The sequence below is a fragment of the Balaenoptera physalus genome, assembly GCF_965194825.1.
Source record: "Balaenoptera physalus genome assembly, chromosome: 17".
Taxonomy (NCBI): domain Eukaryota; kingdom Metazoa; phylum Chordata; class Mammalia; order Artiodactyla; family Balaenopteridae; genus Balaenoptera; species Balaenoptera physalus.
In genome coordinates, this window is record NC_138895.1 from 44,209,025 (window position 1) to 44,225,508 (window position 16,484).

General features: G+C 35.5%; 1 protein-coding gene, 1 long non-coding RNA gene and 1 pseudogene across 6 annotated transcripts in view; 2 read left to right on the forward strand and 1 right to left on the reverse strand.

Annotated features, from left to right (window-relative positions):
• Positions 1 to 16,484, forward strand: part of LOC309646800 — a 186,897-nt gene that overhangs the window by 165,470 nt on the left and 4,943 nt on the right. The window lies entirely within an intron of this gene.
• The window catches only part of VIRMA (vir like m6A methyltransferase associated), a 60,274-nt gene that overhangs the window by 8,076 nt on the left and 35,714 nt on the right, over positions 1 to 16,484 (reverse strand). For all 4 annotated transcript variants that reach the window (XM_082433405.1, XM_082433404.1, XM_082433407.1 and 1 more), the window contains 3 exons: positions 15,941 to 16,193; positions 13,814 to 14,031; positions 8,125 to 8,257 (listed from right to left, as the gene is read on the reverse strand). In XM_082433405.1, coding sequence (XP_082289531.1) covers positions 8,125 to 8,257; positions 13,814 to 14,031; positions 15,941 to 16,193 — 604 coding nt within the window. The remainder of the gene's footprint in view (positions 1 to 8,124; positions 8,258 to 13,813; positions 14,032 to 15,940; positions 16,194 to 16,484) is intronic.
• On the forward strand, positions 5,989 to 6,845 carry LOC309646796 (nascent polypeptide-associated complex subunit alpha pseudogene; annotated as a pseudogene). The gene has a single exon. The product of its transcript is annotated as a nascent polypeptide-associated complex subunit alpha pseudogene (transcript).

The window sequence follows — 16,484 nt, forward strand, 5'->3', positions numbered from 1 at the left end:
AATGATTATTATTTTTAAAGGTCAGGGAAAACAGAAGAAAATAATCAGTTTTTTAAAAGAGAGGGGAAAAACTATAAACTAATTAAAATATTTGGAATGATGTAAAATTTTCATCTCTCTCTACTACCTTGCTTTTTCATTATTATAAACAGAAAACAGTTTTAAACAACATAAAACGCATTTTAAATTCTAATCTACCTACTTGCTATTAGAAGTAGTCTTAGAAAATCTAAGGTCAAATTTAGCACAATTTGATGTTTTCTATATATACATTACTGTGAGAAGTGATAAAAGAATTTTTAAGGAGATTTTTTAAGCTACAAAGTTATTTCAGAAAAATGAAAATTCTATCAAATTTGTTTGTGATACCATTTCAAATCTCCTTAATCATTTGTCAAACGCTTCAACTATTAAACCATACAAGACACTGTACAATTACACTGGGAAAAAGCTAGTAAGACATGGTCTCTGACCTAAGTGACCTAACAGTCAGATAGTGGAGTAGGAAATGGTAAATAGGCATATAAATGATCTATAAAAAGAAATCATTCAATAACATGCTGTGAAGTGTACAGAAAGAAAAGTAATATCAAAAGGCTTCACAAATTGGGATGCATTAAAATAGGCACTACAGATAGGCACTATAAATAGGCATAGTTTGACCAGGGAGGGAGGGAGGGAGGGAGGAAGAGAGGGAGAGGGACAGGGAGAGGGAGAGGGAGAGGGAGGGGGGCGGGGAGAGAGGGAGGGAGAGAGAGAGAGAGAGAGAGAGTGAGAGAGAGAGAGAGAGAGAGAACAACAAACTAAGAGAAGCATGGCCAAGGAGATACATATAGTAGATGAGACTTACGGACGATGGCTCCCAGTAAGGGAGAAGTGTTTGCAAAGGTAGCTTTTTGGCCATACAGTGAATAGTCTTGAATGCCATGCTAAAAAGTTTGGGATTTATTCTACAGATATGAAAAGGTATTGTAGGGCAGAGTGATATGATCTGATGTCTGCTTTAGGAAGTTATGAACTCACACAGAACTATTCAGAATGTACCAAAGAAGTAAATGTTTGGAAGGAAACTGGAGAGAAGGCTGATACAGTACTCTGCAAGAAAATATCAATAAACAGCTAAGAGTTATACAAAAACTGAATATAAATTCTGGAGTGGAAAAGTACAACGAATGAAACAAAAAATTCACTAGAGGGACTTCCCTGGCAGTTCAGTGGTTAAGACTTTGCCTTCCAATGCAGGGGGTGTGGGTTCGATCCCTGGTTAGGGAGCTAAGATCCCACATGCCTCTTGGCCAAACAACCAAAACATGAAACAGAAGCATTATTGTAACAAATTCAATAAAGACTTGAAAACTGGTCCACGTCAAAAAAAAATCTTTTTAAAAATATACATTCATTCATTCATTCGTTTATTTATTTATTTATTTGGCTGTGTCAAGATCTTTAGCTGCGGCATGCAAACTCTTAGTTGCAGCATGTGGAATCTAGTTCCCTGACTAGGGATCAGACTCTGGCCCCCTGCACTGGGAGCATGGGGTCTTAGCCACTGGACCACCAAGGATGGGCCTTCCCCCAAAAAAAATCTTAAAAAAAAAAAATACACTAGAGGGGCTCAACAGCAGATTTGAGCTGGCAAAAAAAAAAGAATCAGCGAACTTGAATAGGGTCAACTAAGATTATCCATTTTAAGGAACAGAAAGAAAAAAGAATGAAGAACAAGCATAGCCTCAGAGACTTGTGAGGTACCATCAAGAGCACCAACACACACATAATAAAGAGTCTCAGAAGAAGAAGAAAGAAAGAGTCAGAAAAAAATATCAAAAGAAATAATGACTGAAAACTACCCAAATATGATGAAAACATTACACTTTCAAGAGGATCAACAAACTCCAAGTACAATGAACTCAAAGAGATCCACTCTTAGACACATCATAATCAAACTGTCAAAAGCCAAAAAAAAAAAAGAGAGAATCTTGAAAGCAGTAAGAGAGAGGTGACTCAACTAATAAAATATTAACAACTGATTTATTGTCAGAAACCACGGAAGGCAGAATGCAGTAGGAAAACATATTCAAAGTGCTGAAAGAAAAACACTATCAACAAAGAATTCTATAACTGACAAAACTATCCTTCAAAAATGAGGGAGAAATAAAGACATTCTCAATTCTTTTTTTTAAGTGAGAGAGAATCCGTCACTAGCAAACCTACTCTACAAAAAATACTAAAGGGAGTCCTGCTCGGTGACATGAAAGGACATTAGACAGTAACCTGAACCCACATGAAGAAACAGTGTGTCAGTAAAGGCTAGGTAAAAGGCAGTATAAATGTATTTTTGTTTGTAACTCTCTTCTTCTCCTATCTGAATTAAAAGACAACAGAATAAAGCAATAATAATAAAACCGTGAAGATGGGCTCACAATGTATAAAAATGTTAATTAGTATGATAACAGCACAAGGGAAGGGAACAAAGCTATATTGTAGCAGTTTTTGTATACTACTGAAATTATGTTGGGATTAATCAGAAAGAGACTATTAAATTAAGGTGTTAAATGTAGTATCCAGGGCAACCACTAAGAAAATAACTTTTTTAAAAAAGGTAAGAGAAAAAGGAAATTAAAACAGCACAGTAGAAAACATCTGTTTAAAGCAAAAAAAAAAAAAAGAGATAAAGAAAAACAAAAAGATATGTAGGAAGTAAAGAGCAAAACAGCAGACATAAATCCTACCTATCAATAATTAAACATAAATGGTTTGAATATACCAATCAAAAGGGAAAAATTGGCAGAATGTAAAAAAACAAAACAAAACATGATCCAACTATGCTGTCTATAAGAGACACACTTTAGATTATAAAATACAAATAGGCTGTACGTAAAAGGGCATGAAAAAATATACCATACAAACAACCAAAATAAAGCTAGAGTGGCTATACCAATAATACAAAATAAATGTTTAGACGAAAGCTATTACTAGAGACAAAGAAGGACATTTTATAACAACAAAAGGGTTGATCCATCAGGAAGATATAACAATTATGAACATATATGCACCTGACAATAGAGCCCGGAGATGCATGAAACAAAAACTGACAGAAGTAAAAGGAGAAAGAGACAATTCAACAATAGTTGGAGACTTCAGTACCTCACTTTCAGCAGTGGATAGGACAACTAGACAGAAAAGCAACAAGGAAACAGAAGGCTTTAACAACTATAAACCAATACTCCTAACAGACCTGTATAGAACATTCCTCCAAATGGCAGCAGAAGACACCTTCCTCTCAACTGCACATGAAACATTCTCCAGGATAGAAAATACCCCTAGGTTGTAAAAGTAGCCTCAATAAATTTAAATGGATTGAAATCATACAAAGTATGGTCTTTGGCCACAATGGAATAAAACCAGAAGTCAATTACAGGAGGAAATTTGGGAAATTCACAATTATGTGGAAATTAAACACACTCTTAAATAACGAAGGGGCCAAAGAAGAAGAAAAATTAGAAAATATTTGGAGATGAACAAAACCAAAAACATGACATACCAAAGGCAGTGCACAGAGGGAAATTTATAGCTGTAAATACTTATATTAATAATGAAGAAAGATCTCAAATCAATAACCTAACCTTCCAAGTTAAGAAACTAGCAAAAGAAGAGTAAACTAACCCCAAAGCAAGTAAAAGGAAGGAAACAATAAAGATTAAAGCAGAAATAAATAAAATAGAGACTAGAAAATAGAAGAAAACCAAAGAAATCAAAATGTGGTTATTTAGAAAGATCAACAAAACTGACAAACCTTCAGCTAGACTAACAAAAGGGGAGAAAAAAGGAGAGAAGACTTAAATTATTAAAATCAAGAATGAAAAAAGTGCCATCATTAACAACCTTACAGACATAAAAAAAGTTTATAAGGAAATATTATAAACATTTGTGTACCATCAAGTTAGTCATGTAGTTGAATGAAGAGAAACAAATTCTTAAAAAGACACAAACTACTGAAACTGACTCAAGAAGATACAGAAAATCTGAACAGATTTATAAGTAAAGCTATTTAATTAGTATCAAAAACACTTTCCACAAAGAAAAGCTCAGGTGGCTTTATTGATGATTTCTACCAAATGTTTAAAGAATTAACAACAATCCTTCACAAACTTCCAAAAAATAAAAGAGGAGAGAATACTTCCTATCTCACTCTACATAGGCCAAAGATATCACAAGAAAGCTACATACCTATATCCCTATTGAATATAGACCCCAAATTCCTCAATAAAGTAAAGCAAACTGAATCTAGCAACATATCAAAAAGATAGTACACAACGAACAAGTGGTATTTATTCCAGCAATACAAGGTCAGTTCAACATGTAAAAGGCAATCAATGTAAAATATAATACAGAGAAAAACAACATGATCATTTATTTCAATAGACACAGAGAAAGTATTTAATATCCAACATCCTTTCATGATAAAAACACTCAGTGAACTAGGAATAGAAGGGAATTTCTTTGACCTGATAAAGGATATCTATGAGTAACCATAGCTAACATCGTATTTAATGGTGAAAGATTGAAAGCCTTCCCCCTAAGATTAGGAACAAGACAAAGAGGTCAACTCTTGCTACTTTTATTCAACATGCAATGGAGGTTCTTGCTAGGACAATAAAGCAAGAAAAAGAAATAAAAGGTATCCAAATTGGAAAGGAAGAAGTTAGACTATGGCTATTTGCAGATGACATCCTTGTATTTAGAAAAGTCTAAGGAAACCACTAAAAACACTTTCAGAACTAATAAACAAGTTCAGCAAGGTTTCAGGACACAATATCAATATATGGAAATCAATTGCATTTCTAAACACTAGCAAAGAACATTCAGAAATGAAATTAAGGAACAATTCCATTTACAACAGCATTTTTTAAATTCCCAATTTAATTAGAGGCATAAACTTAACAAAAGAGGTACAAGACTTATACATTGAAAATTACGAAACATCATAGAAATATAGACAACCTAAATAAATGGAAAGCCATGCCATGTTCATGAATATGAAAACTTAATAGTACTAAGACAGTTATATTTCCAAAATTGACCTACAGACTCAATACAATCCCTATCAAAATCCCAGCAGTCTTTTTGCAGAAATTGACATAGAGATGGAAAAGGAGATTAGTGGTTGCCAGGAGCTAGGGGAAAGAAGGAATGGAGAGTTTCTGTTAATGGGCACACAGAGCTTCTTTGTGGAGTTATGAAAACATTCTGAAATTAGATAGTGGTGATGGCTGCACAATTCTATGAGTATACTAAAAACCACCAAATTGTTTAAAAGGGTGAATTTTATGGGATGTTATGAAAATGTTGAGCAAAAAGGAGAAACCAAGGTAACAGCAGTGAAATACAACATAAGGAATGAAGTATGAAAGGTTTTGTGAATGAAACTGACAAGAATGAGCAGCTGCTGAAGATGGTGAACAAAAGGGGGAAAGCTAGCCAGTGTTCATGGTTTCTAACTTGAAGGTCAGGAAAGATCAATGGTATAAAAGCAGGGCACATGAAAGATGAACCAAGTTCACGGGGAAAGGTAACAAATTTGATTTTTGATATTCAGAGATTCTATCCACTAGAACGCAAGGGTAGACAGGAGAGGGAAACACAGAAGAGGGAAAAGGAATCAGGCAGGTTATTAAAAGGGGTAAGATCTACCTCATAGATAGAAATGAAGTGATACAGGGGTACATTTTCCTCTGATTAAGGAAGAACACAACAGAGCAGAAAGAACAGGGAAAGAACCTAAGGGAGAGGGAAAGAATTTAGAAATTAAACAGGGTGGCATTGATCTTCTCAATGAAGGAAGTAAGAAAAGCAAATGCATTGATGAGGGATGAATAAAAGCATTAATTAGCAGTCCTGAGGGCCCAGAAGAACCTGGACAGCATGAATGAACACTGGTTAGTGGTTTCTGATTAGAAACTGTTTAACTGATGACATGTTTAAGAAAACTGTCCTGCAACAGGCATGGGTCACGCTCTCACTGGCTCCCTTTCTGCCACCATCTTGGTTCCACGTTCCCCGCACAAAATGCCTGGTGAAGCCACAGAAACCATCCCTGCTACAGAGCAGAGTTGCCACAGTCCCAGGGTGAGACAGGGTCTGGAACAGAATCTGATAGTGATGAATCAGTACCAGAGCTTGAGGAACAGGATTCTACACAGGCAACCACACAACAAGCCCAGCTGGCAGCAGCAGCTGAAATCAATGACGAACCAGTCAGTAAAGCAAAACAGAGCCAGAGTGAAAAGAAGGCACAGAAGGATATGTCCAAACTGAATCTTCGACAGGTTACAGGGGTTACTAGAGTCACTATCCGGAAATCTAAGAATATCCTTTTTGTCATCACAAAACCAGAAGTATACAAGAGCCCAGCTTCAGATACCTACCTAGTTTTGGGGGAAGCCAAGATCGAGGATTTACCTCAGCAAGCACAGTTAGCAGCTGCTGAGAAATTCAAAGTTCAAGGTGAAGCTGTCTCAAACATTCAAGAAAACACACAGACTCCAACTGTACAAGAGGAGAGTGAAGAGGAAGAGATTGATGAAACAGGTGCGGAAGTTAAGGACACAGAACTGGTCATGTCACAAGCAAATGTGTCAAGAGCAAAGGCAGTCCGAGCCCTGAAGAACAACAGTAATGATACTGTAAATGCGATTATGAAATTAACAATGTAACCATCTGAAAAGAGGGCCTTTTTTTGGTGTTTCAAAAGAGTAACTGCAGCTGGGTTGGAAATCTGTACTGTTTTTATCATTAATAAAGTTATGGCTTCTTGTTGGATGAAAAAAAAGAAAAAGAAAAAATAATCTGTCATACTGATTTATTAACATGTCACTTAGCATCTGGTAAAACTATTAAGTGGCCTTCCATCAAGTAAGACACTAAAATCTCTTTAGAGTAGCTACAGTCCTCCTGTTAAGTATACCAATCTTTCAGAATCAAAGCATCTGGTAAATTTAATCACTTTAATAAACTACATGACACAGAACAAACAATAATTTGCCAATAAAATTGGCACAACAATAACTACAAACACAACAGGCAGCCAAGAAGGGCTTACTGGAGGAAATATTCTCAATATAAATTGTATGCCTAAGAGAAATATACTAAACAGTAAATTTAATTTTTTCTTATGAAATCATCACATACATTTATTTTGGTAATACTGTACTAAACAGGTCCTCTATAACTCTTTCTAAACAGAAATCTTAATTATGAGCTGCATTTCTTAAATCAATGTTGACAGAATATCAAACCCATAGGATGTTAACAGCCACACACACACACATACACATACACACAGACGCACAAGTATTCTGCAGGCAATACATTTGGACAAAACTGGATTAAATTGCAGTAAAGCAAGTTTCTATTCATCCAGGGCCTTTTAGAGCTTTTAATATACTACTGTGCAGTTGAGCTCCATCTGGGGAGACATTTCCAAACTTATGTGACACTTTTTAAAGGCAGGCCTATTAAGTGGCTTCTAGAATTGTGTCCACAATATATACCACAATTTTGATAAATACTAATGAGAGAAATTTTTAATTAGATTTTAACAATAAGATTTTAAAGCTGGGGAAATAATCTTTAATTCGTATCTATGATGGATCCAAAATACTCCAGTATAATAAACTTTACATTCACCCCAAAAATCACAACATCCAAAACAGAGCCAGTAAATGTACAATTAAGTGTCAGTAAGTAAATACTTGATTAAGAGACTGATAAAACTTGACTATTCTGAGTGACCCTAGCAAGGTAACTCAATATAAAGAATTAGGTAAAAAAATAAATGCACTATAGGTAGTATTTTTCACTCTTTTAAGAAAATGCAAATCATAGAGTATTCACAAATTAATAATGATGCCTAATAAATTAGAGTTCAATAAATTCTACTCTTAAACATCTACTTTTTTGATAAATCAAAACCCCGTACTTATAGTGGGGTGAGGACATAGAAAAAAACAGTACTGTTAGTTCCAAGTTCCAAAAAACGTTATTCCAAGATATTTTTGAACCCAAGCGATTTTTTTAACATATGTAAAAGTTTATAAGAAATACCAAATACATATATATACTTACCATTGTATCAGAATTAAGAATTTGTCTCATAAATTCCAAAAATGAAGATGCAAGTTCACCTGTGTCTTTACTAAATGTGCTGACCACTCGTTTCAGTAAACTATGCAGAGCATTACTGTTTTTCCTTAAAGCACTGTAAATAAAGAAAATAGGCAATTTCTTAAAATTTGAGCATATAAATCTAGTATAAGAAATGAACTATCTCGGGACTTCCCTGGTGGCACAGTGGTTAAGAATCCACCTGCCAGTGCAGGGAATGCGGGTTCGAGCCCTGGTCTGGGAAGATCCCACATGCCATCGAGCAGCTGAGCTCGTGTGCCACAACTACTGAGTCTGCGCTCTAGAGCCCGTGAGCCACAACTTCTGAGCCCGTGTGCCACAACTACTGAAGCCCGCACACCTAGAGCCCATGCTCCGCAACAAGAGAAGCCACCGCAATGAGAAGCTCGTGCACTGCAACAGAGTAGCCACCATTTGCCGCAACTAGAGAAAGTCCACGCACAGCAACAAAGACCCAATGCAGCCAAAAATAAACAATAAATTAATTAATTTTTAAAAAATGAACTATATCAGTTCAGACAGCCTAAAATTTAGTAAAATTAAAATTTTACATTTCAAGAATGTAAAAAAGTACTTTGGTGTATCTGTCACACAAACCATTTAACAAAGCATTTTTTATAGTTGATATCTCCTTTTAAAGAAGATAAACTTCAAAAGCACTGAAAGAACAAATTTCCCCCAATAATAAAGCTATAAAACTTAGCAAAATAAACTTGCAGGTTCCCTTTTTTACACTTTTTATAACCTGAGGATTTCTCTAACGTGAGGTTATAGCTGTCTCAAAAGCCTGACCAGAAAACCTAACTTATGTAACTACAAAGAATAATTATCTTTATGACATTGTAATCTGACAGAAAGAAATCAAGGGTACAGAGTAGGCGTCAGCAAACTTTCTATGTAAAGAGCCTGATGATAAATATTCTAGGCTTTACGGGGTTATACACAACTCAATCTGTTTCTCTCTACACAAAACATCAGTCTCAGTTCACAACTACTCAACTGCTGATGTAGTGGGAAAGCAGCTGCAGACAACACATAAATACTGGCTATGTTCCAAGAAAGGCTGGATTTGGCCTGTGGCCCACAATTTACCAACCCCTGATATAAAGAGATTTCAGCATAAGAAACAATCATATGTATTCAAAATCATGACAATATACAGTCCTGCTAAAATTATCCTATGCATTTACACAGTTCATAGTTGATCAAAAGAAAATTTCAAGACTTGGGTAAAGCAATACAAAAGAGAGAAAGAAGACTCGTGCTCTTGAGAACTTTATAAAATAATGAAATGGACAAGGCACAACCAACAGGAATGAGATTAAATACAGAGATAATACAATTAATGGAAAAAGCAAAGGTTCAAAATTGGACTACACCAATTACTAGCCTCTACTTATAACCTTAAGAAAGTGAACCTTACTTAGACGGTCTATCAAAAACTGGGGTCCACTACACACCTTTTAGAATGTCTACAATAAAAAAAAAAAAAACTAGCAATACCAAAATCTGGCATTTTGTTGCTCAACTTACACAGAAGTTGTCTATAAAAGGGTAGCACACTGGACTGCTGGGGTGATGCAGATAGCTCTGCATGGAAATGAGATGCTAGACACATGACTCTACACATTTGTCAAAATCCACAGAACTGTATATCATAAAACATGGGTGAGGTTACAAAGAAAGGGGGAAAGCTAGAATCAACCTTCTGATACTGTATTAGAATCAAAGTATCTGTATGGACTCATTTTAAAAAATACATACATACAGGCACTTCCCTGGTGGTCCAGTGGCTAAGATTCCATGCTCCCAATGCAGGGAGGGGGCCCAGGTTCGATCCCTGGTCAGGGAACTAGATCCCACACACTGCAACTAAGAGTTCACATGCCGCAACTAAAGACCCCGAATCCCACAACTAGACTCCACATGCCTCAACTAAAAGATTCCACATGCCGCAACTAAAGATACCGCAACTAAAGATGCTGCAACTAAGACCCAGCGCAGGCAGGCAGGCAGGCAGGCAGGCAGGCAGGCAGGCAGAAAGACAGACAGACAGACAGACAGACAGACAGATAGATACATAGATAGATAGATACATAGATAGATAGATACATAGATAGATAAATGGAAAGATATTTTTAAAAAGTACATACATAAAATAAGTAGATGAAAAAATAAACGTAGATTTGTGTATACACATGATTTAGGACACATATATATTTCCCAGCTCTAGCCAACAAGAAGAACCAAAATCAGTAACATTAAGTTGAACAACAAAATAAAATAACAATAGTGTTCAATTATACAAGAAAAAATAGTCCACGAATCCATATTGACATACCCAAATAAGTAAATAAATGAGGGAAAAGTGATGAATTCTTTCTTACAGAAGGACAATTAAATGAGAAAGGAATGAGAAAAATAGGAAATCACTATTAGAACACCACAGTAATAACTGCCACATGCCAAGATTCACTGATGGATAGTAAAATGAGTGGACGAAAGTTTTAAGTAGACATAGGACATTTACATAGTCTCAAAGTATATTCTTCAAAATGTTTAGTACTTAAAAACGGAAAATTAGTAAGTTTACTGTGCAGAATCCTGGCAGACAGCACCTCAGTCAAGTGATCGAGGTTAATATCGTCACTAATACATGACGTATTTCCTGATATGATGTACTCAGAAAGGTACATTGCCTCTGTAGTATCCTTCTCAATAAAGCATAATCTCAATCTAATTATGAGAAAACATCAGACAAAACTAAATTGAGGGACATTCTACAAGCGCTCTCCAAAAATGTCAAGGTCATGAAAAATGAGGATACAGGAGACAAAGGATACATTAAAACTAAAAGCAATGTAGGATCCTATCTTGGATCCTGAAACAGAAAAAGAACATTACTAGAAAAACTGGTAAAACCTAAATAAATTCTGTATTTTAGTTAATAGTATTATGCCAAGCTTAGTTTCTTAGTTTTGGTAAATATTCAATGGTTATATAAGACATCAACATAAGGGTAAGTTGGATGAAGGGTATATCTGAACTCTGTACTATTATTTTTGTAATTCTTCTTAACGTCTAAAATTATCTCAAAAAATTTTTTTTCTTGAGTGGGGCCTTCTTCAGGACTAGATGAAAAGTATATAGTGATCTGTTTATTTTAAAAGCCAGATCATACTACACCTCTGCTCAAAACCTTACAATGGCCCTTATAAATAACTCTAGAGGCCCTTGATGATCTGCCCTCCCCACACCCACCCATTACTTCTCTGACCCTAGGCCCTATCATTTTTCTCCTTGCTTACTCACTTTAGGAGCAACCACCATGGCCTCAAGGCCTTTTCTCAGACAAGTTAGGCATGCTATTTGCAATTGCTCTCCCCCAGGATATTAACATGTTTCACTCACCTCCCTCAGTTCTTTGTTCAAGGGCTACCTTCTCTGAGGACTTCCCTGATCACCTCCCCATACTTCAAATGACAACTCTCACCCTCACTTTGGCACTCACTATCCCTCTGCCCTACTTTATGTTTTTCTGTAACATACTATGTATTTTATTTACATGTTTAGCATCTGTCTACCTCTAATAGAATGAAAGCATCAAGAAGACAGGGATTTTTTTTTCTTTTTAATTAAATCCCCAGCACCTAGAACAGTGTCTGGCCCAGAGAAGAGGGCATTCAATAAATATTTGTGGACTAAATGACTTGTATTCCTTCATAATGTCTACTATGAACCAGGTTCTAGGTGCTGGTGGGAGTACAGTCAAGAAAACAGTCCCTGTCCTTGTGCAGCTTACGTTCTAGTGAGGGAGACAACCAAATAAGCAATACGTCTACATAATGTAATGTCAAACAGTATAAATACAGTGAAAAATATAAGGGGAATAAGGAATGGGGACACAAAGGATAGGCTATTTTAGACAGGCATTTAGACAGGAAATATATTGATACAGATACCTGAGTGAAGTGAGGAAATAAGTCCTAGAAGAATCTAGGGGAAAAGCATTTAGGAAAAAAAAAAGTCTGGAGGTAGGAACGAGCCTGAAAGGGAGCAAAACTGAGGATAAAAGAGCTATGAGATAAGTCAAAGAGATAAGCAAGGGTCAGACTGTATAGAGGCTTAAAGATCATTATAGAGTTTGAATTTTATTTGCAGTGCAACAGGCAGCCCTAAGAAGGATTTAAGCAAAACAATGACACGTATATTGTTTTAAGTTTAAAAAGATCAGTCTGAGTGCTAAGAAAATGTATTTTAGGGGGACAATAGTTGAAGTAAGAAGAGAAGATTGGAGACTACTGCAATGGGTCATGAAAGAAAAGAGTGGACTGGATAGGGGTGGTAACTATGGAGGTGGAGAAGGGTCATCAGATTGAGGAGGTATTTTGGAAACATAATGAACCGGACTTACTGATGGACTGGATGTAGGGAGTGAGGAAAAGAGAAGAATCAAGAATCTTGAAGTTTAACATTTACCAGGACAAGCAGGACAGACACATGTTTGAAGCAAGAATATCAAGAGCTCTGCTTTAGGTTCAGTTTGGATGCCCATTAGATAGCCAAGTAGAGATGTCAAACAGATACATGGGTTACTTGGAGCTTAGCAGAAAGATCAGAGCTAAAGAAAGAAAAGGGAATAGGTTATGATGACTTACATGAATCTAGCAGAGCCAACGACATCACATATCATGCTACGGCACAGGTATGCAAAGGGTATTTGTGAGAGCACCTAACCCAGCTAGGAATGGAGGAATCAAGGAAAGCTTTTTGGTTTTCTTGTATGTGTAATGTATGAGTCGTAAAGGATATAGAGTAAATATCCAGGCAATAGGAAAAAGGACATTCAAGAAGTAAAATTTAAAGACTTTTTGGTGAGAGACTGGGAGGTGGTGGGAGGGAGAACTTGGATGTTCAGGAGGTGCCATCAACTGAGAGAGAATACAGGAGAATAGACAGACTAAGCAGGTGGAAAAGGTAGCAGCCAGCACCAAGCACAGTAGCTGGAACATAAGTTTTCAACCAATGTTATAAGAATTAATGAGAGGTACAAATACATGTTTCCTAATCCTTTCTATCTCATAATTCTACATACTTCTACAAATTCCAAGGAAAACTATGTAGTAGCCAGCTATCTCCCTAGTGAAGAAAAAGATGAGGGCATGGACAGAGAGACGGGAGCAGAAATTACACTGGAGAGACTGAGCAGCATGAGATTTACATCATTTCAAACAAATTTCATCTCAGCCATTCCTCTAGAGAATAAAAAACACAGAATCAGCACTTTCAGCTTTAGGGTCCATAATATCACACTACCGTCATCTTTGAAGAACTACAAGTGAATATACCAACAAAACAAATATCTTAGAGCATGAATTAATAACCCTGGAACAATAAGATTTCCTTGTTAAATACTGCAAGATGCCCACATTAATATGTCTATCTATTCAATTTATATTTTTAATCCTAAAGATTTTATTACTAGCACTTTTCATTGCTAATGAATCTTTTCCATAAATACGAAATTTCTGCACATGAAAGAAATCATACCTTCAACCTTCTACAACAGCTATGAATTAATATGGGGGGATTTAAATACAAGAGTATATAAAATTAGATAAAGCATTACCTTTTTAAGTGAAATAATCCATAATCATGCTCTGCAAGAAACATCATTGTTCTGACACATGTCAGTAAACAGTTGTAACTACTCTCAGAGTTAGCTAGCACAGCCAGGAGACAGTCACAGATTGAGGCCATCAATTCTTTGTTTGGTAGAGAATTGGAGAGCTGCTCCAGTTCAGAAATAGAACCTTCAGAAGAGTTTGGCAAAATTAGTGCAATGTCCTGTGAGGGAGGAGGGGAGTTGGGAAAAAACAATTTTTTTAAATGATTGTCACTATCACTTAGCGTTTTTATTTCTGAAATACACAGCAATTAGTAATTATCAAAATACTATGGTTACTGTCCCATCCCAAACATATATTCAAACACATTAAGAACAAAGGAGTTGTTTTGTCCTTCTATAAAGGTTAATACAAGGATACACACCTAAAGAAATAAAGACAAATATGTTGTTTCACAGTATTTTTACTTTATGAGACCGATGCCTTACCACTTGGCAACTGCGCCTGACTCACGGTATTCTTATTTTAAAAGAACATCTCTTTGAAAAATTTTTCCTTCTGGATTACACTGAGTGTAATTTCTATCTTCAGATGGTTAGGTTAGTACTTTTGGTACTAAAATATTTTAAATTACTATATTATTCATTCATTTGAATATTTTTAAATTTATAAAGAAAGCATCCGAGAAATAAATTTTAATAAATATATCCATATTTGAATTTAAAACATCACAAAAAGAAATGGATGGAGCAAAAAAAAAACATTCAGGCACAGTCTTCCAATATTTTCCTGTAGTTTTCATATATGTTTAAAATTCAAGTTTTTCAATGTCAGCAAGTTTACCTAAAAATAACTAAAAACTCACACTACTCTTTTTATAGAAGTAAAGCAGACATTACAGAAACATTTTTAAGTACGTGTTATCACCTTTAATCACTTCAACACACTGGAAACAAGTATTCAACTTGGGTTAGAACTATAAAACAAAGCTTGAACAAAATGGAAATATAGTAAGGTGAGGCCAGCCAAGAATGAGGTTTAAGTGATCAGGGCAGCTAGGATGCTAAAGCGTAACTCATCACAGTCATACAACCCACCGTGAATTATATTAACAAACACCAGTTGACTGCACATTCTGAGGTATAAAGACTTAAAATAAGCCTTTTTACCAGGTCCAAAACTATTTTCTACCAGATCCCCTTTTTGTGAAAACAAGTCACACCAAAAATGTTCCTTCTTGAATGTCAAATGTAACCAAACTGGATTTTGGTTAGCTAGAAAAAGGTAATCTTCCATGATGGGATCCTATTAAAATATTCTGCCTGGAAAAATCACATTTGATTGATTTAGATAGTAGGAGCATTTTGACAAGCTAAAATGCCATTAGACATAGAAATCTCCAAATATCGCAATAACAATGGGCTCTAAAAGTTAAAACAATTCTCATTAACTCATGGAACTATAAACTGGAAGTCAATAATATAAACAGCAGGAAGAAATACTACTACTTTTAGTCAACGTCTTTATAGATGTTTATAGCACAGTAGTCTGAAACACACCAAAATGTAGTAGCAGCCTGTGACGCCTTCAAAAGTTGTCCAGGGACTTCCCTGGCGGTCCAGTGGTTAAGACTCCATGCTTCCAATGCAGGGGGCACGGGTTTGATCCCTGGTCAGGGAACTAAGATCCCACATGCCATGGGGTGCAGCCAAAAAAGATTTTTTAAAAAATTGTCCAAACAAGAAATCATGGTATTAATTCGACCAATCACAAAACTACAATATTCAAGAGTGAATTGGTGTATAATATAATTAGAAGGAAAATGAACATACTAGACATAACCAACCCCAAAGAATACAAGGGCACGTAAAGTAAATATCCAAAGACAGTGTCTCATAAAGAAAATGAAAAGAGCTATTCAGAGAAACCTGTGAAGTACAAAGTCAAAGAAAGTTATATAGCACCAAATCATTTTATTGTTGGTTCACTGGTCAAATTTATCTCCCTAAACAACAGTAAGAGTAATGAAACAGATGTGATCTCTTTGTTAACAGCCAAGATTTACATCAAGAGAAGCTTTTAAAAAACACATACACACACAAAGAATTTATAAAAATAACTATAAATACCTGATCACAGAGAGACTGCAAAATGGATGTGATAAATTCAACACACTGTTGGCGAATAACACTGTCTCCAGGAGACCGCACCAAAGCCAACAGATCCTGGAATATTTCTGCATATCTTTCATCACCTTTAATAGTTCCATTAATTAGATGCAAAATAGCTAATTTACAAGCTTTGTGTGAAGCCAGAGCATCAAGAAGAGCAAGCAACCTGGTGGTTTGGCTAGTATACTGTTTTTCTTTATCTTCTGAAGTGCTGAAATAAAATCAACACATTTAGTAAACAAAATTCTTGATTTTAAGGCATTATTTAATAATTTGTTTTTCAACACATATCAACTTACACAAATCTTATATAAAAAAACTTCATTCCTTGGGTATGACAACTTCTCTGGAATTTTACAATTACTATAAAATTTTGTAAATTCAGGGTTTTTTTTTTTTTTTTTTTCAGGTTTTTAATAATGTATTTTCTTAAATCAGAGTACTTCATAGCTCACCTTTCAAACACCCCAAATCTTGAAACACTTCAAGATATCTTGCACAT